At 35.5% G+C, this 23,916-nt stretch overlaps 2 protein-coding genes across 3 annotated transcripts; both read right to left on the reverse strand.

Annotated features, from left to right (window-relative positions):
- On the reverse strand, nucleotides 1-4,548 carry LOC137024649 (urokinase plasminogen activator surface receptor-like). Its single transcript, XM_067392431.1, has 5 exons — nucleotides 4,500-4,548; nucleotides 4,308-4,412; nucleotides 590-727; nucleotides 323-433; nucleotides 1-191 (listed from the first exon to the last, which is right to left on the reverse strand). Exons 1-5 carry the CDS (start codon nucleotides 4,546-4,548, stop codon nucleotides 1-3), a joined length of 594 nt encoding a protein of 197 aa, XP_067248532.1.
- Nucleotides 4,549-11,447: 6,899 nt separating this feature from the next.
- cdkn1d (cyclin-dependent kinase inhibitor 1D) lies at nucleotides 11,448-17,811 on the reverse strand. Of its 2 annotated transcripts, none has more exons than XM_067392435.1 (3): nucleotides 17,467-17,811; nucleotides 14,476-14,924; nucleotides 11,448-13,984 (listed from the first exon to the last, which is right to left on the reverse strand). In XM_067392435.1, the coding sequence occupies exons 2-3, from the start codon at nucleotides 14,918-14,920 to the stop codon at nucleotides 13,926-13,928; spliced, it is 504 nt and encodes a 167-aa protein (XP_067248536.1). In that variant the 5' UTR covers nucleotides 14,921-14,924; nucleotides 17,467-17,811; the 3' UTR covers nucleotides 11,448-13,925. The 2 variants fall into 2 exon arrangements, with proteins under 2 accessions (XP_067248536.1, XP_067248535.1); XM_067392434.1 differs by lacking the exon at nucleotides 17,467-17,811 and adding an exon at nucleotides 17,159-17,454.
- Nucleotides 17,812-23,916: the final 6,105 nt, after the last annotated feature.

A 23,916-nucleotide genomic window follows, 5' to 3' on the forward strand; every position in this document is an offset into this window, starting at 1 on the left:
TCAGTGCAGCAGGAAGTAGGAGAGCAGAAAACAGCAGAGGAACAGGAAGCTCTGGGCGACACTCTGAACACCGTTACACAGGTTCCCCTTACAACATGAGATGCCCTGAACATTAGGAACCAATGATGCTGCATCACAAATGGCTTTAGAGATACAGCCTTTTACACCCACTGACTGGCCTCCAAAAGTCCCTGATGAAAGGAAAGAAAAGAAAGGTTGATTCATTCGAATCTGGATATTACTAAATGTGATCTGTATCATATGTTTAAACCTAAGAAAGTTTAATGACTTTATTCTCCTTCTTCCTTTTCCAGATTCTCACCTGTTGCTTTAATGCAGCGGTTTTCACTCCCTGAACAGGGTAATATGCTTGAGCAGTTCAGTCCATCACAAAAGTAACATATGTTTCCATTTGGGGTGTTAGTGATGGGATCTACAGGAGGAAAAATAAATTTGCTTTCTTTACAGGGTCCTAGTCACACAAGATAGATGCTCATTGCTCCAATGAAAAATCTCTTTCATTAAAATTGGAACTTTTCTTTCTTGGTAAATGTTTAAGACTATGTAAGTAAACTATGAAGAACAATACCTGGGGCATCTTGGGCATTACACAGGTCGTTGCTACAGCAGTAAGAAGACAGCTTTATTGTGCCGAAGTTGACGGACCCACTCGGACAGCCACTTTCAGGAGCACAACTTTTAACTGTCGCTAGAGAAGTAATGCCACCTAAAAACAAGAATAATACAGGAATGAGTTCAACTGCACATGATTTTGATGGAAACTATATTTATAAATCTGAAAAAGTAGAAAGGCTCCATAATTGTATCGACTCACAGCTGCAAAGCAGAAAGAAAAGACAAAAATGATATAAAAAATGACCAGTGATTTAAAAAAAAAAAAAAAATGTTTAAAGGGGACCTATTATGCCACAAGTCTCAGGTGTCCACAGAGTGTTGTTTCAGCTCAAAATACCCCACAGATCATTTTTGAGTGGAAGGATAAACATGCTGTTTTTGTGCATGTATCTTTAAATGCAAATGAGCTGCTGCTCCCCACCCCGCTTTACAGAAGAGGGCGCAAAAAAACTAACAAAACAACATGGTTTTGATTATTATCTCTATCGCGGTCACGCTTGTGTGACAATGAAGTTCTTTATCATCATGAAAGTTTATTATCTGAATGGATTTTAAAGCCATATCAGTCCAAACTTCTGACAAAATGGTTTTCTGAGCGTGTGAATTCTAAGGGCTTCAAAGGGCTCTATGTGATCCCAGACTAGGAATAAGGGTCTTATCTAGTGAAAAGATCGGTCATTTTCTTAAAAAAAAAAAATCATATACGTTTTAACCATAAACCTGAACTAGCTCTCTTCTTCTTCTTCTTCTCTATTTGAATTCCAGCAGTGTAGACACTGCTAAGTGTATTACTGCCCTCCACAGGTCAAAGTTTGAACTAATTGTTATATGCTTGCACTAGCATATTGTATATTACAATTTAGTTTAAACTTTGACCTGCGGAGGGCAGTGATACACGATTATCTGTGGGGTATTTTGAGCTGAAACAACACATTCTTTTGACACCTGAGACTTAATAGACCCCTTAATCGCCTACGTCACTGTGACGTCACCGCTCTAGCTGGAGGCAAAACATAAATAAGAACTAATAGCGGGTGCGCTAAAAGTTTGAGGTTTAACTTTAAAATGTCGTCTTGTTGTGTTTTTGGCTGCCAGAAAAGAAGGAACAGGACTTTTGGTTCAAAACTAAAGTTTTACCAGATCCCGGCAGACATTCCTTCACAGAAATCTAAAAGATAATTGATAATGCACACTTCATATCAGTTAAAATAATCGATGCATATGTAATGGTGTGTTGGTTTTATCTAGTACAAATCAACAAGTTTTTTGTGTTATAGGTGAAAAGTCGCCAACTTTCAGCGCACTAGCTAGCTTAAATGTTAAACAAACATGCAGCGATAGATGTGTGTGCCATCCTTTGAATGGTCTCTTAAAATAATCCACATTGCTAGCCATAATCATAGTTAGCCCAGCATTAGGTTACATTAGACAATAAGCTTTGACAAAATTCCCCGAACCACCCGAAAGTAATTCATATGTTGTCTAGGAAATATCCAAAACTTAAGTTAATTTACAAAAATAGCTGTCACGGTCCCGCAGAGTCAGTGACTGTACATATTCGAACAGTTCTGAACCTTCTTCTGCATCTATGTTTAATAAATCCCTCCTAAAACATGCTAGCTTACGCTTGTCAACATTGAGTCCAGCGTCTCTTTTTGCCTCCAGCTAAGCCCCGCCCACCAGGAAACGTTGCAATGTTTATAAACTTTTAAGGGGTCTATAGGTATAATAGGTCCCCTTTAAACATTTTTTTTAAAAAAATCACTGGTCATAGAATTCCAGCAGTGTAGACACTGCTAAGTGAATTACTGCCCTCCGCAGTTCAAAGTCTGAACTAAATTGTCATATACAATATGTTAGTGCAAGTATATAACAATTAGTTCAAACTTTGACCTGTGGAGGGCAGTAATACAGTTAGCAGTGTCTACACTGCTGGAATTCAAATAGAGAAGAAGAAGAAGAGAGCTAGTTCAGGTTTATGGTTAAAATATATATATATATATATATATATTTTTTTTTTTTAATTGACCAATCTTTTCACTGGATAAGACCCTTATTCCTTGTCTGGGATCACATAGAGCCCTTTGAAGCCCTTAGAATTCACATTCACAAAAACCATTTATCAGAAGTTTGGTTCAAACAAAGTTTAGTTCAAACTTTGACCTGTGGAGGGCAGTAATACACTTAGTAGCATTCTAATAGAGAAGAAGAAGACGAGAGCTTGTTCAAGACGAGCGTTTATGGTTAAAACGTATATGATTTTTTATTTTTCTTAGAAAATGACAGATTGTTTCACTAGATAAGACCCTTATTCCTTGTCTGGGATCGTGTAGAGCTCTTTGAAGCTGCACTGAAACTGTAATTTTGACCTTCAACCGTTTGGAGGCCAGTGAAGTCCACTATAAGGAGAATAATCCTGGAATGTTTTCATCAAAAACCTTAATTTCTTTTCAACTGAAGAAAGAAAGACATGAACATCTTGGATGACATGGGGGTGAGTAAATTATCAGAAATTTTAATTTGAAAGTGAACTAATCCTTTAAAGTAGCCCAATTGACTTGGCAACACTGGCTACAATCTGCAAACAGCTTGTTCTGAGACACTGCTTAGGATTTATGGGAATAAAAAAAAGACTGGGTGGATTTTTACTATTATAGTGTGGTTGTGTACAACACACTTCTGAAACATTTATGTTCAAACACCATGTAAAAGTGAATTTTGCATAATAAGTCCCCTTTGAAGGTGGAGTATGTCGTTGTTCAAAATTCATTCATTCTATAAGTAATGAAAAAGTAGTCAGATTATATTACCTTAAATGCTTAATAGCTAATGGATTATGTTATATACAACTCGATTTTGAAAATGGCGTTTATCGCGTTTTGGAACCGAACTTTTCATATATATATATATATATATATATATATATATATATATATATATATATATATATGAAAAGTTTGGTTCCAAATTTTGTCATGTAATTTGGAATCAGTATACCAACTACAATTTTTAAGTAATCTAATCAGCACTATGAGTTAGCAATTGAGTAGGCTAACACTGTTTAGAGCAACATGAATGTCTCACTTATAATAAACCCATTCAAGGTATCTGCACCAGGCACATTTTTTTAAACATAAACTGGTACATTTGACTTTCTGAACTGGTGCATTACGATATTGCATTGAGGCATCCATGCACTTTGCATACCAACTTGACATGTTTAATCTTTGAAGATCTAAAATGCAGCAGCCATGCCCCAAACACACGCTATTAGAAAGATGATTGACAGATCTGATTGGACTGTTTAGATGGTGCCAAGGAGGCTCAATATTTACAATTTGGGGGAAGTAAACCCTTAAATGGCATACTGATAGTAGTCAGTGAACAATAAACTGGGCTAAGATAAGAATCTTACATACTTATATTGTAGAATAATAATTTGAGAGAAATTAAAATGACATTTTAAAGAATTAAAGAAAGAAATTAAATCAAAATGAATTTAGGTAATATAGAACATTCAATGCATGCAATTATAAATTCTCTCCTGAAAAGAAGTAGACGTTCTGTGACAAGTTCAACATTAATACATTAAACATACAGTTGGAGCACCAGTAAATGATCTCCAGCATTCATTTATAGCAGTAAATCTCAATTAATTATACAGGACTTACCAATATATGCTGTTGCAGCAAAGCAGCTGGGAAATCCATTTGGGCATGGTACCTGGTCACAAGAGCTTGACACACCTGGGCACTGATTACAGACGAGAGAGTGTCCTTTAGTAATAAAAAACAGAGAGACAATGAAAGAGAGAAATCAGTGATCTGTATTTGAATACATATTCAAGCTATTTGTCTTTGTACCTGCAGTGAAAAGAATGAACAGAAGAAAAACTGAGATTTGCAGATCCATCTTTAATCAGGTGAATGATATAACATGCCTGTTTCAGTGTTCATTTTATACTTTATCAAAAGGGGAGGACCTTCATGAGAAAAAGAAAGAAAATGAAATGAAAACCATAGTAACCATGCTATATATATATATATATATATATATATATATATATATATATATATATATATATATATATATATATATATATATATATGCATAGAAAACCATGCTCCTTCTAAGAAATGTATTTTATTCTCCTGATAGCTCATGTCAAAAAATAATCCCATCGCCAATTTTTTTTTAAACTTCCAAAATATTGCTAGACTCAATAATATTGCATTTTCTCAGTATAGCGCTGAATCTCTACTTCATTTGCAGTTAATTTAGAACTCAACTCCGAGGATTGTTACTTGTACACATACTTCTGAATACCTAATCTTTTTCAACTCCATGGGCTTACTGTTCATTATCATTATCCAATACAAACTTTTTTTGCTCATCTACAAAGCTTTTCACAATTTTGCTGCTCTTTACCAATCAGACCTTCTGCACATAACCCAAAATGATTATTTCCTTTTGAAAAGATAAATGTACCAGCAAGTACAGTATGTGGTACAGTATGCTGGTGATGGTTTTCACCATCACAAACTGCTGTGCTCAAAGTTCTAGTATATGTTTTATATATTTTTAGTTTTATATTAAACTCATTAGTTTGAAAGAAAATCACACTTGTTTTCAGATGAACAACTATGCTGATCCACCAGCTACACCAGCATCAAACCACTAAACATGAATACACAAGGAAATAAATAAAGGTCAGGCTTGTTTTATTTTTGTTTTCAGCAGGGATTGAATAACTGTGTCTGGTTTGCTGTTTCTTCAGAACTGACTGTCATACTTCAGTTGAGTTCTACGAAAGAATGCATAAGTAATGCATTATAATGGAATGTTATTGAGAGACCAGGCCCAAGAATAGTTCAAATTCTCTTTTCACTTAAACAAACTGTTTGTCTTTCAACTGTAGCTAAAGTCAAGTCAAGTCACCTTTATTTATATAGCGCTTTTTACAATGCAGATTGTGTCAAAGCAGCTTTACATTGATAACTGGTACATTATTTTGGCTGCACAAAAGAATAGTGTCAGTGCAGGCAGATCACTGTTAAATATCAAATGTCAAGTGTCCCCAACTAAGCAAGCCAAAGGCGACAGTGGCAAGGAACCCAAACTCCAACAGGTGACATCAGGTGGCAAATAGGTGTTAAAATGGAAAAAAAAGGAAGGATCTACGGCCTGTGGTTGATTTTGATATTCTAGGTATTATCAGCTGGCCTGAATTCTGAGATCGCAATAAACGTGAAAGACTATAATGCTTTAAGAGCTCACTTAGGTACTGGGGAGCTAAACCATTTAGTGCTTTGTAAGTAATTAGCAAGATTTTAAAATCTATATGATGTTTAACAGGAAGCTAATGCAGTGACGATAGAACTGGGCTAATATGGTCATACTTCCTAGTTCTAGTAAGGACTCTAGCTGCTGCATTTTGTACGAGCTGTAGTTTATTTATCAGAACAACCACCTAGTAAAGCGTTAAGTTTCGTTAGGGCGGGAAGAAATATAGAGCTGGGTATCATCAGCGTAACAGTGAAAACTAACAGTATGGTATAGTATCTTCACAGATACTATTTCTTTCTAAGTTGGATGATACTGCCTTTTCTAGTATTTTTAACAGAAAAGTGAGATTTGGAGATCAGCCTGTAATTGACTAATTCTCTAGGATCAAGTTGTGTTTTTTTAATAATGGGGGTTAATAATAGCTAGCTTAAAACTTTTTGGTACGTATCCTAGTGATAAAGATGAATTAACAATATTAAAGGAACACTCCACTTTTTTTGAAAATAGGCTCATTTTCCAACTCCCCTAGAGTTAAACAGTTGAGTTTTACAGTTTTCGAATCCATTCAGCCGATCTCCGGTTCTGGCGGTACCACTTTTAGCATAGCTTAGCATAGTTCATTGAATCTGATTAGACCGTTAGCATCGCGCTTAAAAATGACTAAAGAGTTTTGATATTTTTCCTATTTAAAACTTGACTCTTCTGTAGTTAAATCGTGTATTAAGACCGACAGAAAATGAAAAGTTGTGATTTTCTAGGCTGATATGGCTAGGAACTATACTCTCATTCAGGCGTAATAATCAAGGAACTTTGCTGCCGTATCATGGCTGCAGCAGTGCAACGATATTACGCAGCGTCTCTCACAAACGTCTCCATGGTTGCAAGGCACGTTCCCTGTGCAAGCAGGGGCTCACAGGTGCTGGAAAATGAGCCTATTTTCAAAAAAAGTGGAGTGTTCCTTTAAGAAGAGGATCTATAACCTCTGGAAGCATCTCTTTCAATAGCTTAGTTGGTATAGGGTCTAACATACATGTTGTTGATTTTGATGATTTAACATGTTTAGACAATTCTTCCTCTCCTAAAGCAGTGAATGAATTGAATTTTTCCTCAGGAACACTACAGTACACTATCTGATGCGATACTGTAGTAGATGGTTTGCATGGTTATAATTTTCTCTAATATTATCAATCTTGCAAGTAAAGAAGTTCATAAAGTCGTTACTGCTGTGATCTTTGGAAAGCTTTATCTTGTTAATTTAGCCACTGTATCAAATAAATACCTAGGGTTGTGTTTAATTTCTTCTAAAAGATTTTAAATAAAGGCAGATCTAACAGTTTTTAAGGCCTTTCTGTACTCAATCATTCTCTCTCTCCAGGAAATGTGAAAAACTTCTAGTTTTGTTTTCTTCCAGCTGTAGTTTCTTCGGCCTCAAAATGTCACCTGTAGTAAGTCAGTCGTACCAATAGAAACCTACTAGCTTTGGAATTTGAACATGTCTGTTTTTAAACGTTAAAAGAAATTTTAATGAACACAAATGATACGTTTTAAACACTTGGTGGAATTGGCAGACGTTCCCTTCATCATGCGCCGCGGTAGCACATCAAATCATTCACAGGTATAAATATGAAGCTATTGTGCACATAGTTGATTTTGAATTAATATTTCATGTTGATATACAGTGGTTACATACTGTTATCTAAATAATCATGGTATTGATATCACTGTCGACTCTATAGAACATTGGCAAGGAAAACTAACATTACCGAGCTCTGAGAGCCCCCTAGTGGTCAGGAGCATTTCCGTTGTGTTGTGGCTTTATTTCGTTGTGTTTTGTTTCCGTTGTGTTGTGAACTTATGTTTGCTTTTTAAATTGTGTGTTTTGACAGTAACCGCACAACCATACCTTCAGACTGATGGCAGAAGGTTTAAACTCTATCACAGCTTTCACTGGCCAAAGACCGCCCAAGAGTAAGAGTGTGTTTCCAGATAAGTGTTCCACATGCATTAGCCAACGGTCCGTGTGCGTGATGTTTTATTTCTTTATGTACTTATTCATGTTCAGTGTCAATTGTCATATTAATGTATTCAGCTAATAAATGTTGTTTCACATGTCAATAAAAATGATCTAATTGACATAAAATGCTGTCATTGTTGTTTTTTTTTAATGCAAAACCTTTTATACAGGCTACAAGATATTAAAAGACTAGGAAAATACAGCGGTAAAAAACTAAATGACACTAATTTGGTACTGTTTAGAAACTTTTTTTTCTTTAGAGTGCTCACTAATCTGCTTTCATAGCCATGTTGTGTTCATTTGCAAACTATTCCACTCTACTTTTTTATTTTTTATATATATTTATTTTGTGGGAGAAATAAACCTCCATTCATTTTTAACAGAGTTTTAGCAAAACATCATTTGGGTGTTTCACGAAAGCTCTGTTTCAAAAGCATGTGGACAAACCTTTCTAATGTTTTGGCTATTTCAGTAATTCAAGTATGATTGTCTGAGTATGAATCTGGTGTGGAAGAATGTGACTGGTCTGTTCAACTATATTAATGCTTTTTATTCTTCTGAAGGTGTTCAACAGGCATGTATAGGTGTGGTGTTCAGGTGTTCGCATGCTTTCAATCCTGGTTGTTGTTTTGTTTGTGTTACTAATAGCCTCTTCTACATAGATCCTCATCTTCACCTGCATTCCTTGCTTCTCGCATTACAGATAAATTAGCTACTTTTTAATGCAGTAATGTGACAGCAGATTTCAAGTTATTGTACTCCTCTGACTAATAGCCTATACGATACATAATAATATAATCAACAATGGATTGAATTTCATGTTTTATGCTTACATTGTAAGCTTTATTAAAAATAAACCCAGAAACACGTGTAAAGGTGAACATTACATTTCATTTCATAAATGCATATACGTTTCTTTAAATTAATCAGACTTGACCAAATCAGATTTGTATATCTTTTTAAATTCCTCACACCAGGTCAAAGATAGTACAGAGAAAATACACACTATATATTCTGTACAGCATGTCTGAAGAGCTGCTGGATTCAGTGCAGCAGGAAGTAAGAGAACAGAGAACAGCAGAGGAACAGGAAGCTCTTGGTGATACTCTGAGCTCCGTTACACAGGTTCCCGTCACAACATGAGATGCATGAGACATAACTAACTGATGTTGCAACATCACAGATGGATTTAGAGATGCAGCATTTTACAAACAATGACGAAGAACCTGAAAGCGCTGAGCGTAAACAACATGAAGAGTAGAGAGTGTTGAATAAAGTTGTTATTTTTGTTTTGTTTTTGCGCACAAAATGTATTCTCGTCACTTCTTAAAATTAACGTTGAACCACTACAGTCACGTCAACTAATTTAAATGTGTCTTTATTACCTTTCTGGACCTTGAACGTGGTGGATAAATTGCTGTCTATTGAGGAGTCCGACAGCTATCATATTTTATCAAAAATATCTTAATTGTGTTCCGAAGAAGAACAAAGGTCTTCCGGGTGTTCTTCTACGATGAAGCCATACTGTTGTAATAGTTGCAGTATGTGGTTTTGCACTGTCCTGCTAAAATACACAAGGTGTTCCCTGAAATAGACGTCATCTCATTGTTGCTCTAAAACCTTTATATACCTTTCAGCATTCATAGTGCCTTCCAAAACATGCACGCTGCCCATACCGTATGCACTTATGCAACCTCATACCATCAGAGATGCTGGCTTTTGAACTGTACTCTGATAACACGCTGGAAGGTCTCCCTCCTCTTTAGCCCGGAGGACACGGCGTCCGTGATTTCCAACAAGAATGTCAAATTTGGACTCGTCTGACCATAGAACACTTTTCCACTTTGAAACAGTCCATTTTAAATGAGCCTTGGCCCACAGGACACAACGGCGCTTCTGGACCATGTTCCCATATGGATCCTTTTTGCATGACAGAGTTTTAGTTGGCATCTGTAGATGGCACGGCGGATTGTGTTTACTGACAGTGGTTTCTGGAAGTATCCCTGGGCCCATTTAGTAATGTCATTGACACAATTATGCTGATGAGGGATGCAGTGTCTTCTGAGGGCCTGAAGACCACGGGCATCCAATAAAGGTCTTCGGCCTTGTCCCTTACGCACAGAGATTTCTCCAGTTTCTCTGAATCTTTTGATGATGTTATGCACTGTAGATGATGAGATTTGCAAATCCTTTGCAATTTGACGTTGAGGAACATTGTTTTTAAAGTATTCTTTTTACACACTGTTTGACAGCTCTGCCCATCTTTACTTCTGAGAGACTCTGCCTCTCTAAGACATCCCTTTTATCGTTAATCATGTTACAGACCTGATAGCAATTATTTGCTAGATTTTCTCCCAGCTCAATCAAATTTCTTGCTTTTTCAGCCATTTGTTGCTCTTGTGCCAACTTTTTGAGGACCTGTAGCAGGCATCAAATTTGAAATGAGCTCATTTAGTGGATACAATTGTTAAAGTTCTCAGTTTAAACATTTGTTATGTTATCTATGTTCTATTGTGAATAAAAATATTCTCTCACACACAAACACTTGAACTCACACAAACTCTTGTTCACACACATGCACACAAATATTCAAACACACCCTGCTCAAAGTACATACTTTTTCTGTCCTTTTTTTTTTTTTTTTTACACGTTCATCAAACTATTCGTTTTTATACAAATTTCACATTGTGTTGCCAAAGCATTTATAATATCAGGCAAAATAAAATGAACAAAGTGGAATGAATTGCGTGATGAAAAAAAAAAAGTGAGAAAAAGTATGTACTTTGAGTGGGGTGTGTTTGAATATTTGTGTGCATGTGTGTGTACAAGAGTTTGTGTGAGTTCAAGAGTTTGTGTTTGTGAGGGAGAGTAAATGGGCACATCAGTGTTTGATGTGACACCTAGATGAACACTTTACAGTTGGTTTTGTGACTGTAAATCATTCTGGTCAAATGCTATTGCTTTAAGTTATGGCATATTTTTGTATGATACCATAAAGTAGTGAAATACAGATATACCTTAATGAAGGCACATACACAGCAAAATCCCCAGAGTTAAATCAACTCTGCTCAGAGTACATATGGTACCTCTCTATATAGTGTTAAAGTAACACTGAAGCAGAGTTAAAGTTAATGAGATAATTAAGTTATGATTGAGCATTAGTGATGAACACCTGCTGTTAACAAGCAGAATCACTGAAGAGAAACACAATAACTACAACTGACTTCCAGCTACAGCCTAAGATGAACTCAACTGAAGATAAAAGACATTAAATCTCTCAAAATCTTAGTAAACATCTCCACAAACAGCATATTATCTCATTAACTTTAACTCTGCATCAGTGTTATTTTAATTCTATATAGAGAGGGACCATATGTTCTCTGAGCAGAGTTGATTTAACTCTGGGGATTTTGCTGTGTAGCAGGTTTTGTATGAACAATTAGCTACATGTGATTAATTTGGAGTTGTGAACTAAGAGCTGTTAAAATGTACTAAAAAGTGTTTTTAAAAAACTGTTTTGTATTCTGATATATGTGGTGTATTACAATCAAATAAAGAAAGACTTCCCAAATGGCTTTGTTCATACTTTTTATCGGTGATTGTTGCATACTATGCAAACTCGTAGGTCAGTTGTATAAAATCAGCTAGTATTAACAAGTTTTAACATAAGTAACATTCAATCATATAGGAGTATACATGACTACTGATTCTCAATAGATGCCATGCACTGAATACAATACTGCCGACAGATCTGCAACAAAAGCTGTGAGGTAAAAGCAAAAAAAAAAAAAAAAAAAAAAAAAATCACATCAATTATGACCACATATAGTGCAAAATACAAGAGTTAATTGGTGATATCAAGAGGCACTTGAAAAAAAACGAAAAAAAAAAAAAAAAACGAATGACACAGAATAAAGTAAACATGAATTTTGATGTTCTATAACCAGAACTGGACCAATGAATGTACACAAAAGTCCTGTAAACTTGAAGTGAAGTACAACATACTTCCTTGCCATTCTGCTGTACTTCTGAAGGTATAAAAACAAATGCTACATTTAACATATTTGATTTCTTATACATGTGTGTCACTGAGTGTATATAAAACGAAGGTCATTTCATGAGGTAGAGTACTATTTTTTTCTATTACTGCATTTTAAAAACATTCAAATTTAATGTACTGCTTTAAAAGGAAGTCACTGAAAATATCAGAAACATTTAGCATGTTTGCAAGCTGAAACTGGAATTCTTTCAAACAAATTCTGGTTTGGTTTAGTGGCTTAATTTGATCTTCCTGACAACAGTTCAAACGGTTTTAAGACTTTCTGTATATTGTAAAGCAATTACTTTGGTTAACTGCATCAGCTGCCTCTTTAATATCAAATAATGTCAAAAGAATAGCTAATTCAACACATAAACACGCATATTTTTAAGTATATCACACATGCACAAGACAAAAATACAGTATTAAAAAAAAGTATGGTACAAATGATTGATGAAAAAAGACCTTGATATGCAAATACTACAGGTAAGATTAAAACTACGAGAAAAGCTTTTCAAAACATATTTCAAGGGAAATATCCATTTAAAAAAAAAACATTTACAAAATCTTTTTTTTACACATCTTTAAAGATATCGAAGCACACCTTGTGTTTGCTATTAACTCTAATAACAGTCACATTTACACCCAAATTTCATGAAAAACATGAATGGCTCAGGTTAAACATACCTTTTCTTTGTAATATATCAAAACATGAAAATATATAACAAAATTGGGACAGAATGATGCAAGACATTATTAACCGGCACCGAAGCTACTTAAAGGATTAGTTCACTTTCAACTGAAAATTACCCCAATGCCTTCTGAAGTGAAGCAATGCGTGTGTGTAAAAAAAAAAAAAAATCAATATCTAAGAAATTATAAAGTAAAATATCTAGCTTCCACCAGACCGCCTACCATATTCAACTTATGAAGAAAGTGTAAAACTCTTGCAGTTCAAAAAGCTTACGCTATATACGTCCTACGCCTTCCCTATTCAACTTATGGAAAAAGTTTAACTGACGTGACACCAGTTTACGGAAGACGGTCTGGCGGAAGCTAGATATTTTACTTTATAACTTGTTAAATATGGATATAATTTTACACAAATGCATCGATTCGCTTCAGAAGGCCTTTATTAACCCCCCGGAGCCGTGTTTATGATGGACGGATGTGCGTGGATGGAAGCACTTTCTTCAGCTCATACTTGTTGGTCCCGTTCACTGCAATTATAAAGCTCGCATGCGTCAGAATATTTATGAATATATCTCTGATTGTGTTCATCAGAAAGAAGAAAGTCAAATATACATAGGTTGGCTTGAGGGTGAGTAAAGCTTGGAGTAATTTTTATTTGAAAGTGAACTAATCCTTTAAAAGGATTTGAATCTGAGAAATGCAAAAGTTTGTTACCAAACAGTCCTTTTGTAGTGCATTTTTGTAAATGTTCACAGTATTTGTTTGTGTATGTATACATGTATATTCAGTGCACAACAAAAATAAAGAATGCACTGTATATACAGAGCATTCCTAACGTTTTCAAAATTTACTGTATAACAACATGGAATAAAATTTATATATTACATTTTTTTGCTTAGTAATGAATTCAAAATGTATTTGGATGATTAAGCAAGAAAGTGAATTCTCATTCAATTACCAGAATTCAATTGCTTGTAATTATTCAAATGTACTATACGATCTGAAATTGGTTCTCAAATAAAATGGTCATAATTCCATGTTTTAACAATAAAATCTGAGAAGTACAAGAGGTTAAGGTTTTTATTAGGTACTGCATTTAGTGAGATAGGATATATATATATATATATATATATATATATATATATATATATATATATATATATATATCCTATTATTAGCCTTATTTGCTGGTCAGTTAGAAGAGCTACATGTGCAGATATTGTATGTACATTTATACAAAAAAAGTCCAATGAATGTTTACTGTCCTGGTGAAGCTTTGTGATGAAGAAACCTTCTTTTTGTCACTCTGAAAAAGTCTGAAAGAGAGAAGAAAAGCATTTTAGCATCATATAAATATTAGCTATTTGTGTCTCTATAACTAACAATAAAGTGATTCATTTCATTTCTTTCATTTTTTAAGGGTTAGTTCACCCAAAAATGAAAATTCTGTCATTAATTACTCACCCTCATGTCGTTCCACACCGGTAAGACCTTTGTTTATCTTCAGAACGCAAATTAAGATATTCATGAAGCTTCAAAGATTTATGAATCTTGTGGTTCGGAGTGTGACAAAGTCACCCAGTGGTGAACCACTGAAATTTCGAAACACTTATGATGTAACAAAGCCTCGTTTACTGAAATCATGTGACTTTGACAGCTTGATACATGAAGATGAACGAAGGTCTTATGGGTTTAGAACGACATTATTTTCATTTTTGGGTGAACTACCCCTTTAACAATGTCTCTCATCACAGGCTATTTGGCCTTAACCTAATGACACTGAAAATGAAAAGTGGCGACTGTATACCTGTGATGTTTGCTTGTTTGCGTTTGATTCGTTTCTCTGGCTTGGTTCCCCTCAAAGTTCCTCTGGTCAGAAGCTCCATATATTTCTCTGCGGCCAAAGCTGGAGAGGAACGAGCGAAGGATCCTCCTCCAACAGCTGCTTCCACCATTTGCTTCGTCATACCGGGCCTGACCACACAGCTATGGTAGAACGCTGGCACGTCCTGGCACCGCAGCTCTTCCCACTCAACGCATCCGGGGACAGGCTGGTCCCTCTGAAAGTCAAAGTTCCAGCGCTGTTTGGCGTTCTCCACGCTCATGCAGAACAGCCTCTGGAAGTCCTGCTGCAACTGCTGGTGGTCCACAGGGCCAAAGAGGTTCCGCCGAATTACTGCCGCCTGAGGTTTCATGTCCTCCTCCTGCCCTCCCAGCAGCCCAAAATCGCATGCAGCTGGTGTCATGGTCATGTTCCTGTCAAACATGGACAAAGAAGAGAAATGCCCCATAAGTACTGGCATTACAGTACATTTGTCAAGTGTTATCTGCTTTTCTACGTCATTTTTGCTCAATGTATTTGAATCGAATGGCATTTTGGTGATACTTAAAGCTGCAGTCCGTAATTTTAATTGGTTAAAAATTATCCAAAATCATTTTTTGAGCAAGCACATAACAAGTCAGTGTTCAAAACTATCTCTTTACCTTAGCCAGATTCTCAACGGTAAGCTTGTAATAATGTTTTATAATTCAGATGGTACTGGTAGGTTTCGGTGGGAAATTCAAGCATGCAGCCGTTCGTCTTTGCGTCATTACGTCACGTCTGTTTACATAAAGAATGAGTCCCAGCTAGTAGGCTATAACGCATGCAGAGGATGGCGGATCATTTATAGCCTTTTCTCACAGCAGTTGGAATGATAAAGTTAATCATTTTGATGGCTGATTGTATGGTTCTACAAATTAACGTAAACTGTACAGAAATTGAAATCTACAGGTAACGCTAATACACACTAAATGCACAGTCACACAATGCTGATGTTGTGAACATTAACAATTTGAGAACAAAGTATAACAATAATAATAATTTGCACGATATGAGCTAAGTGATCGCGATATATTGCAATGCTTGTTTTTCTCAGTATGAAGCCCAGTTACTTTTTGAGTTCACTGTGTATATGGGTAAATGATAAATAAAAGAGTCCAACATAAAATTCTTAGAAACATACTCTCTTTAAGAGTTAGTTCACCCAAAAATTAAAATTCTGTCATTAATTACTCACCCTCATGTCGTTCCACACCTGTAAGACCTTCGTTCATCTTCAGAACACAAATTAAGATATTTTTGATAAAATCCGATGGCTCAGTGAGGCCTGTATCGCCAGCAAGAAAAACAATTCATGTGACTTCAGTGGTTCGACCTTAATGTTATGAAGTGACAAGAATACTTTAACAAATAACGACTTTATTCAACAATATCTAGTGATGGGCGATTTCAAAACACTGTTTCATGAAGCATCGAAGCTTTACGAATCTTTTGTTTCGAATCAGCGGTTTGGAGCGTGTATCAATTTGCTAAAGTCACGCCCCCCAGTGGTGAATCACTGAAATTTCGAAACACTTATCACATAACGAAGCCTTGTTTACTGAAATCATGTGATTTTGGCAGTTCGTTACACGCTCCGAACCACTGATTCCAAACAAAAGATTCATAAAGCTTCATGAAGCAGCGTTTTGAAACTGCCCATCACTAGATATTATTGAATAAAGTTGTTGTTTTGGGTTTTTTTCTGGTGCACAAAAAGTATTCTTGTCACATCATAACGTTAAGGTTGAACCACTTGCTCGGTTATCTTGCTGTCAATGGAGGCCTCACTGAGCCATCAGATTTCATCAAAAAATATCGTAATTTGTGTTCTGAAGATGAACGAAGGTCTTATGGGTGTGGAACGACATAAGGGTGAGTAATTAATGACAGAATTTCCATTTTTGGGTGAACTAACCCTTTAAACCAAAATGAATAATTTGGTTAATATGGTTTTGAAAAACTTTCATTGCAACAAATACTTTGATTTAATGATTTCAAAATTGTGATACAAAGAGCATAAACTTCAAAAAAGGGTGGTTTAATTTATTTTTTAAGACAAAAGTTGCACCACCTGACTTTGATTTATTAATAACTTATTTTTTCCAAGAAATAATAATATTATGCCAAACTACTAAAATAATCTTTTTATTTAGGCTTTCCTCGTTCATCATGATTTCCTCAGGATGGTAACGTTAGCTATTTGTAGTTGTAAACTTACTGACGCACCATTTTAACAGTTTGCTTCAAAAAGGCGTACATGGATAAAATTAGTCATTTTAATTCAATTTATTCAGTAACGTTAAAAATTCAGTAGATAGAATCATCTTAAGCCACTAAAGAGAGAAATGTGTGAGTGAAAGTTGTTTACATCGAAAAAGTAGGCGCGGCACGCCTATCAAATTACTAGTACACTAGATTACAGCACGCGATATACTGTACTACACACTTAGTACCCGCGCGCACACGAGAGATTAAAAAAAACATAGCAGGAATGACTGAATGACACCTCCTGTTCTTTCACTCATTAAAATCCTTACCAATAAAACAAAAGACATGTATTTAAAATCCCCCTCTATGCAGATATATGCCAATGTAAACAACTGCAAAAAAATAAATATTAACTCACCATTCGCGTAAAAGCAGAGCTCTGGATGAGGGAGATTAAATCCACAGTTACCGTTACTAATGCACTTTCTGATCAATGACAGAAACTAGGGACCTGAACTACAAACACGACAGGAAACGCGAAGCTCTCAAACTCATCTGCAGTAAAAGTTGTTTGTTATGATGGCAGGACTGCCTACAGTCACGTGACCCGAACATTAATGTACATGTTTACATTATAACGACACATGTCAGTAACATGAAAATATCTACTTAATGCACTGCTAACAACACAAAATAGTCTAATAAATGTGTGTAAAATTGACGTACCTTTTCCACGTCTTAACGTGTGACGTTCATGTGGAAAGTAGGTCAAATCCCCCCTCAACCCCCGCGCGCTTGACACACATTCAGTGTTTTGCTCGTGTCACGTTCAGCTGGCGCGCGGCCAGGAACTCCAGTCACGTTGATCGGCAACGTGACGAGGAGGAGCCACACACTGCATTTGATTTTCTCCTGCTACGATGAAGGGATAGAAGCTATCTATCTGTAAAGGTTTAGTTCACTTTCAAATTAAAATGTCCTGATAATTAACTCACCCCCATGTCATCCAAGATGTTCATGTCTTTCTTTCTTCAGTCAAAAAGAAATTAAGGTTTTTGAGGAAAACATTCCAAGATTGTTCTCCTTATAGTGGACTTTAATGGACTCCAAACGGTTGAAGGTCAAAATTACAGTTTACAGCGATCCCAGATGAGAAATAAGGGTCTTATCTAGAGAAACCATCACTCATTTTCTATTTTTTTTTTTAATTATACGTTTTAACGATAAATGCTCATCTTGAACTAGCTCTCTTCTTCTTCTCTATTAGATCTATTAGATTCATGGGATTACAGAGATCCTCTGACCAAACATGAACTCGCTGTGACCCAAATAAGTCATAATTATGAGATAAAAAGTCTGAATTATGACTTATTAAATCGAAATTATTACTTATAAAGGTCAAAATTATGATAGAAAGTCTAAATTATGACATAGGGGAGAGTGTGGTAAGACCCATCATTTCTGCCAGACTGGAAGAAAAGGAGAAGCACATGGGAGGAGTGGAAGTCGCTTATATACTTTAAAAACTGTTTATGGCTTGTTAAAGTAAAATTTTAACATAACAGATGTAAGGCTGTTTCATCAAAGCAAATTTGTCCAGGTCTAAAAATATTTATGATGAATATTGGTGATTTGGCAACGTATCAAACCATGCAAGTCATTTAGCTAAATATTATTCTGAATTGGTAAGCTAGCTAGCTTTTCCTAAAATGGCAGCTATGGGGCAAAGTGGGCCAAATGCTGTGGGGTAAATTGAGCCATTGTTTTAACTTACCCCATGATAAGGCACTGAATTTAAGTTAAATCTGAAGTATAATCTGGTTACATTTCAATTTAATAATATTACGCAACTGGTTTAGTTTATCTTTATTTTCAAGTTTATTTGATAGGAAAAGTGTACAAGTACAACAAATCCTTCTCTGATACGAACCAGAGGATGTTTAATCATTTATATCTTTCCACCTGTAGTCTCTAATGGCCTAACATGGTCAACATTGCAGAAAAACTACCATGATAAGAACCTTTTGACTAAAATGTTTATTATAGTTTCAGTGACATTTATTCATTTCTATTTAGTTTTTATTTCATTTTACTCAACAAACTCTCTGTTTAGTCTGTTTATGGGAAAGTTACACTTTTGGTGTTCAACATATTGCTTCAGAAATGCAAACAATTAAACATACTGAAATTTCAACTTCATTTGGCTGTTTTTTTATTGTTAGCATTAAAAAAAGAAATATGAATATTTGTAAAAGGAAATTTGATTATCAAATTAGTTTTTATAAAATAGGCACATTATCTTTAAAATTTCACATGGGTTTGATTCAGATTCAGTTAGATGGTCAGTTTACATCCACCAACTGACTCGGCTCAACTTACCCCTAACCTGGGGTAAATTGAGACAGAGGAACACTTTTTTTATAAGAAGCCATATTTTTAGAACCCTTTGTCATGGATGTATTCTGATCATTTAAAATGATCATCATGAAATTACTTTAAATACTTTCATTGTACTTCTGCCTCATTTTCCCTTGAGGACCACATAAGTAAAAAATGGCTCATCTTACCCCACTCTCCCCTATCAAGTCGAAATTACGACTTACTGACACGCACGACGACAGGATGAATTGCGAACACATAAAGAGTGTTTTGATCGTGGTTTTACTGAGCAAATGCACTCTTGAGAGGATTTTGAGCAAGAACAAGCTTTGGTGGAGAAAGAACAAAACAGATGTGGCTGAGGTAGAATCTTTTATTGAACAGTAATAATCTGGCCAATGTCATGGATATAGTTGGATGCACCAAAAATGTTGGTTGAATGGCATTATAACTGAGAGGGAAACAGTGTGAGTTCTGCTGCGGATTTTAGATGGTGAAGGGGTTGCTTTGAGGTCAAGAAATCGACTGAGGCAATGTGTGTATCATAGCCCTGGTCCTAACTTTGTGTGGCATTTAGATGGCTATGATTAGCTGAAGCCAATTGGAATAAGTGGATGTATGGATGGATTTTCCAGGAGCATGATATGGCTTGAGGCATACAAGACCAACAATGATCCAAAACTTATTGCTGGATACTTCATGGATGCCGCAATTAAAGCTGGAGGTTGTCCTGCTAGAGTAAGGCTAGATTTAGGGACAGAAAATGTTCCTGTAGCTGAGATGCAAAGATTTTTGACTTTTTCTGAGGATCGACCAGAAACAGACCATGTTACTTTGGCCCAAGCTCTGGAAACCAGCGCATCGAAACTTTGCGAAGTGAATGTGTCCAATTTTGGAAAGACCTCTTTGAGAAGCTGAGAGAGGAGGGGCACTTCACAGATACATTTGGGCAAATCCTTTTCCATTTCTGTTTCCTTAAAGGGATAGTTCACCCAAAAATGAAAATGATCCCATGATTTACTCACCCTCAAGCCATCCTAGGTATATATGACCATCTTATTTCAGACGAACACAATCAGAGATATATTTTAAAATATCCTTAGTCCTCCAAGGTTCATAATGGCCATGAATAGGGGTTTGAATGGTTGCGTTTTGAAGCCAAAAAAGAATGCATCCATCCATAATCAAAGTAATCCATACGACTCCAGTGGGTTAAAGTATTAGTTCACTTTCAAATGAAAATTACCCTAAGCTTTACTCACCCTCAAGCCATCCTAGGTGTATATGACTTTCTTCTTTCAGATGAACATAATTGAAGAAATATTACTAAATATCCTGACGCATCCGAGCTTTATAATGGCAGTGAGTGAGGATCAACAAGTATGAGCTGAAGAAAGTGCTTCCATGCACATCTATCAAGCATAAACGTACTCCACACCTTTAATAAAGGCCTTCTGTCACGTCAATTACACTTTTTCCCTAAGTTGAATAGGGAAGGCGCGTGATGTAGTGTAAGCTTTACACTTTATGCGTTCGTTATCTTACGGAAGCTCGATGTTTGGCTTCATAAGTTGTATAAATATGGATATTTTTTTACACAAACGATTTGGCTTCACTTCAGAAGGCCTTTATTAACCCCCCCAGAGCCGTGTGGAGTACATTTATGATGGATGGAAGCACCTTCTTCAGCTCATACTCATGAATCCTGTTCACTGCCATTATAAAGCTCAGATGCATCAGGATATTTATTAATATAACTCAGATTGTGTTCATCAGAAAGAAGAAAGTCATATACACATAGGATGGCTTGAGGGCGAGTAAAGCTTTGAGTAATTTTCATTTAAAGGCAAACTAAACGATTTCGACTTGTGTGGAAGAGCAACCTTTGACCCAAACGGAATGACGTTTGCATAGAGCAAAACAAAACACTGGTCATGAATTAGAAGTCTAAAACGAGAAATTTTCATTTCGATATAAGAGAAGAGGAGCTTAAAGTTGTTGCACACCCCTATTTGTTTGAACCACGAGAGGCGTCTAAGCTTGCAATACTACTACATCCTGCGTCATATATCGCATCAGATGATTTCTCATTTGGCACAAGTTGACTTGGGCAGCATGTGTACGGTCATCCACCGGAAGCTAGTTATTTGAATTTATAAAGTTTTAAATATGGATATTTTTCTTACAAAAACGCATTGCTTCGCATCAAATGGCCTTTATTAACCAGCTGTATGGATTACTTTTTTTTTTATAGATGGATGCATTATTTTTGGCTTCAAAATACACCCCTCCATTCACAACCATTTTATGTCTTTATATCTTCGATTGTGTTTGTCTATACATTCACATCTTTTAATTCATAGAGGAGATTATAGTCACCAACTTTCTGTGGAGTTCTGTAGACTTAATAAGGCCTACATTTATGTTGTGATACTGTATTAAAAATTATTTGGCTAGGCATTAAACAATACAAAAGTATTCTTAATATGTTAACTGAAAAGGGAATACAGTATGTGGTTTAAACCAACACTTTCTAAATGCTGTGCCATGAATTATAAAAGATAAAAATACCATAGATGGTTTAAAGGATTAGTTCACTTTCAAATTAAATTTTCCTGATAATTTACTCATCCCCATGTCATGCAAGATGTTCATTAAATTAAGGTTTTTGATGAAAACATTCCAGGATTATTCTCCATATAGTGGACTTCAATGGAGCCCAAACAGTTGAAGGTCAAAATTACAGTTTACTGTGATCCCAGACAAGAAATAAGGGTCTTATTTAGAGAAACCATCGCTCATTTTCTAAAAAATAAAAAATATATATGTTTTAACCATAAATGCTCATCTTGAATTAGCTCTTTTTCTTCTTCTCTATTTGAATTCCAGCAGTGTAGACACTGCTAAGTGTATTACTGCCCTCCACAGGTCAAAGTTTGAACTAATTTGTCATATACAATATGCTAGTGCAAGTATATAACAATTAGTTATATATATATATATATATATATATATATATATAAACAATTAGTTACAATTAGTTAATCCTGGAATGTTTTCATCAAAAACCTTAGTTTCTTTTCGACTGAAGAGAGAATTATCAGGAAATTTTTATTTGAAAGTAGACTAATCCTTTAACACCAGAAGAAGTTGGCACCAAAAGAGTTTATCTAAAAACATTTAATTTAATCTAATTGAAGTAAGGCTCTTTGATTTTGTCCACACAAGGCTTCACAACACACACAAAAAAATAACTTTAGCACAGACCTGGTGTTTAAGGTCAAAACTAATTACATTACATTACATTACATATTTATTATATTCTATAAGGGATAGTTCACCCAAAAATGAAAATTCTGTCATAATTTACTCAACCTTATGTTGTTTTAGGTCAAGGTCAAGGTAGCATTTATTGTCTCCCTTAGGAGAAATTTGTTTTAGATTAGGGAAACTGCTGCCACATCAAGACATAACACATATAACATACAACATATAAAATGAAATAAAAAAATAAAAACACATTTCAATTCCAAAAACCTACATCATAAAAACAGTACATATATCATATATCAATACACAACACAGTCCTCAATTCCTACCTCTTATACCCTCTATTACCATTATTTATCTTCCTGCATTTGCTCATTGATTAATTTAATAGACAACGGTAAAAATGAATATTTATATCGGTTAATGTAACCCTATATCTCCGACCAGAGTTCATCAGCGTATACTCAGGGTGCAACACATGCGAAGAGTCTAATAAAATCTTGTTGGCCTGCTGGGTGATACAAAGCTCAAAAATATCCTGTAAAGAGCTAATTGTCTGTGTCCCCATGATTTTTCCTGCCACTCTCAACACGTTATTTATTTGGGCTCTCGATTTTACTGTTAAACTTCCGAACCAAACAATAATTCCATATCTTAAAACAGACTCAATCGTTGCTTTATAAAAAATTAACATGATATTACTGCTCACTCCAAACAATCGCAATCTCCGTAAAAAATGTAAACGCTGGTGGATCCTTGTGCACACCCATGATACATGTGTGTGCCACTTAAACTCACTATCAATGTAAACCCCCAAATTTTAAACCTGTATGAGTTTCTTTTTTTTTCCCATTGAACATAAAAGAAGATATTTTAAAAAAATGTTGGTAATCAAACAGTTGATTATGGAAGTCAAAGGCTACTGTCACCTATCTGGTTACCAACATTTTTTAAAGTATCTTTTTTTGTGTGTTCAACAGAAGAATGAAACTCACAGGTTTGGAGCAACATGAGGGTGAGTAAATGATGACAGAATTTTCTTTATTGGGTGAACTATCTCTTTAAGTCAAATATGGAACTGTAACTTAGCTCAACTAATATTCATTAACGTCCTAACTCATTTAATGTATTTTTAATGCAAAAATGATTCATGCTCTGTGTGATTCTCCTAAACACACAGCTTTCCAATCATCTAACTAACTTAAACAAGTCTCCTTACAGGAAGAGCTTGATGAGATCGCCTTCACTTGAAAAAACAAAACAAAAACAAAAACAAAAACAAAAACAGAATATGGCCAGGCCACAACTCGCAGTCACCACATGGCCGACCATTCATCATGTATGCACTGCAGTGTTTCATCTATATGGAGCCACAGGCCACCTGCATCCTGTGTCTCTGGAGAAGGTTCAAGTCTGTTTAGAAAAGTGAGTTTTCAAAGTCTTTCCATGCAATAAAGACATTTTTAATGTATGTGTTGATCTTATGTCAGAACATGATTTGAACCTTATGAACACTGTGTTTGCAGC

The sequence above is a fragment of the Chanodichthys erythropterus genome, chromosome 8, assembly GCF_024489055.1.
Source record: "Chanodichthys erythropterus isolate Z2021 chromosome 8, ASM2448905v1, whole genome shotgun sequence".
NCBI lineage: Eukaryota > Metazoa > Chordata > Actinopteri > Cypriniformes > Xenocyprididae > Chanodichthys > Chanodichthys erythropterus.

Bases quoted from the DNA above. Each gene is read 5' to 3' on its own strand.
- cdkn1d (XM_067392435.1), bottom strand. From the start codon at position 14,920: ATGACCATGACACCAGCTGCATGCGATTTTGGGCTGCTGGGAGGGCAG. The intron at 13,985-14,475 runs GTATACAGTCGC...TCTCTCTTTCAG, and splicing joins CAAACAAGCAAACATCACAG to ACTTTTTCAGAGTGACAAAA.
- LOC137024649 (XM_067392431.1), bottom strand. From the start codon at position 4,548: ATGGATCTGCAAATCTCAGTTTTTCTTCTGTTCATTCTTTTCACTGCA. The intron at 434-589 runs GTATTGTTCTTC...TTCCTCCTGTAG, and splicing joins TAATGCCCAAGATGCCCCAG to ATCCCATCACTAACACCCCA. The intron at 192-322 runs GTGAGAATCTGG...TCCTTTCATCAG, and splicing joins CCGCTGCATTAAAGCAACAG to GGACTTTTGGAGGCCAGTCA.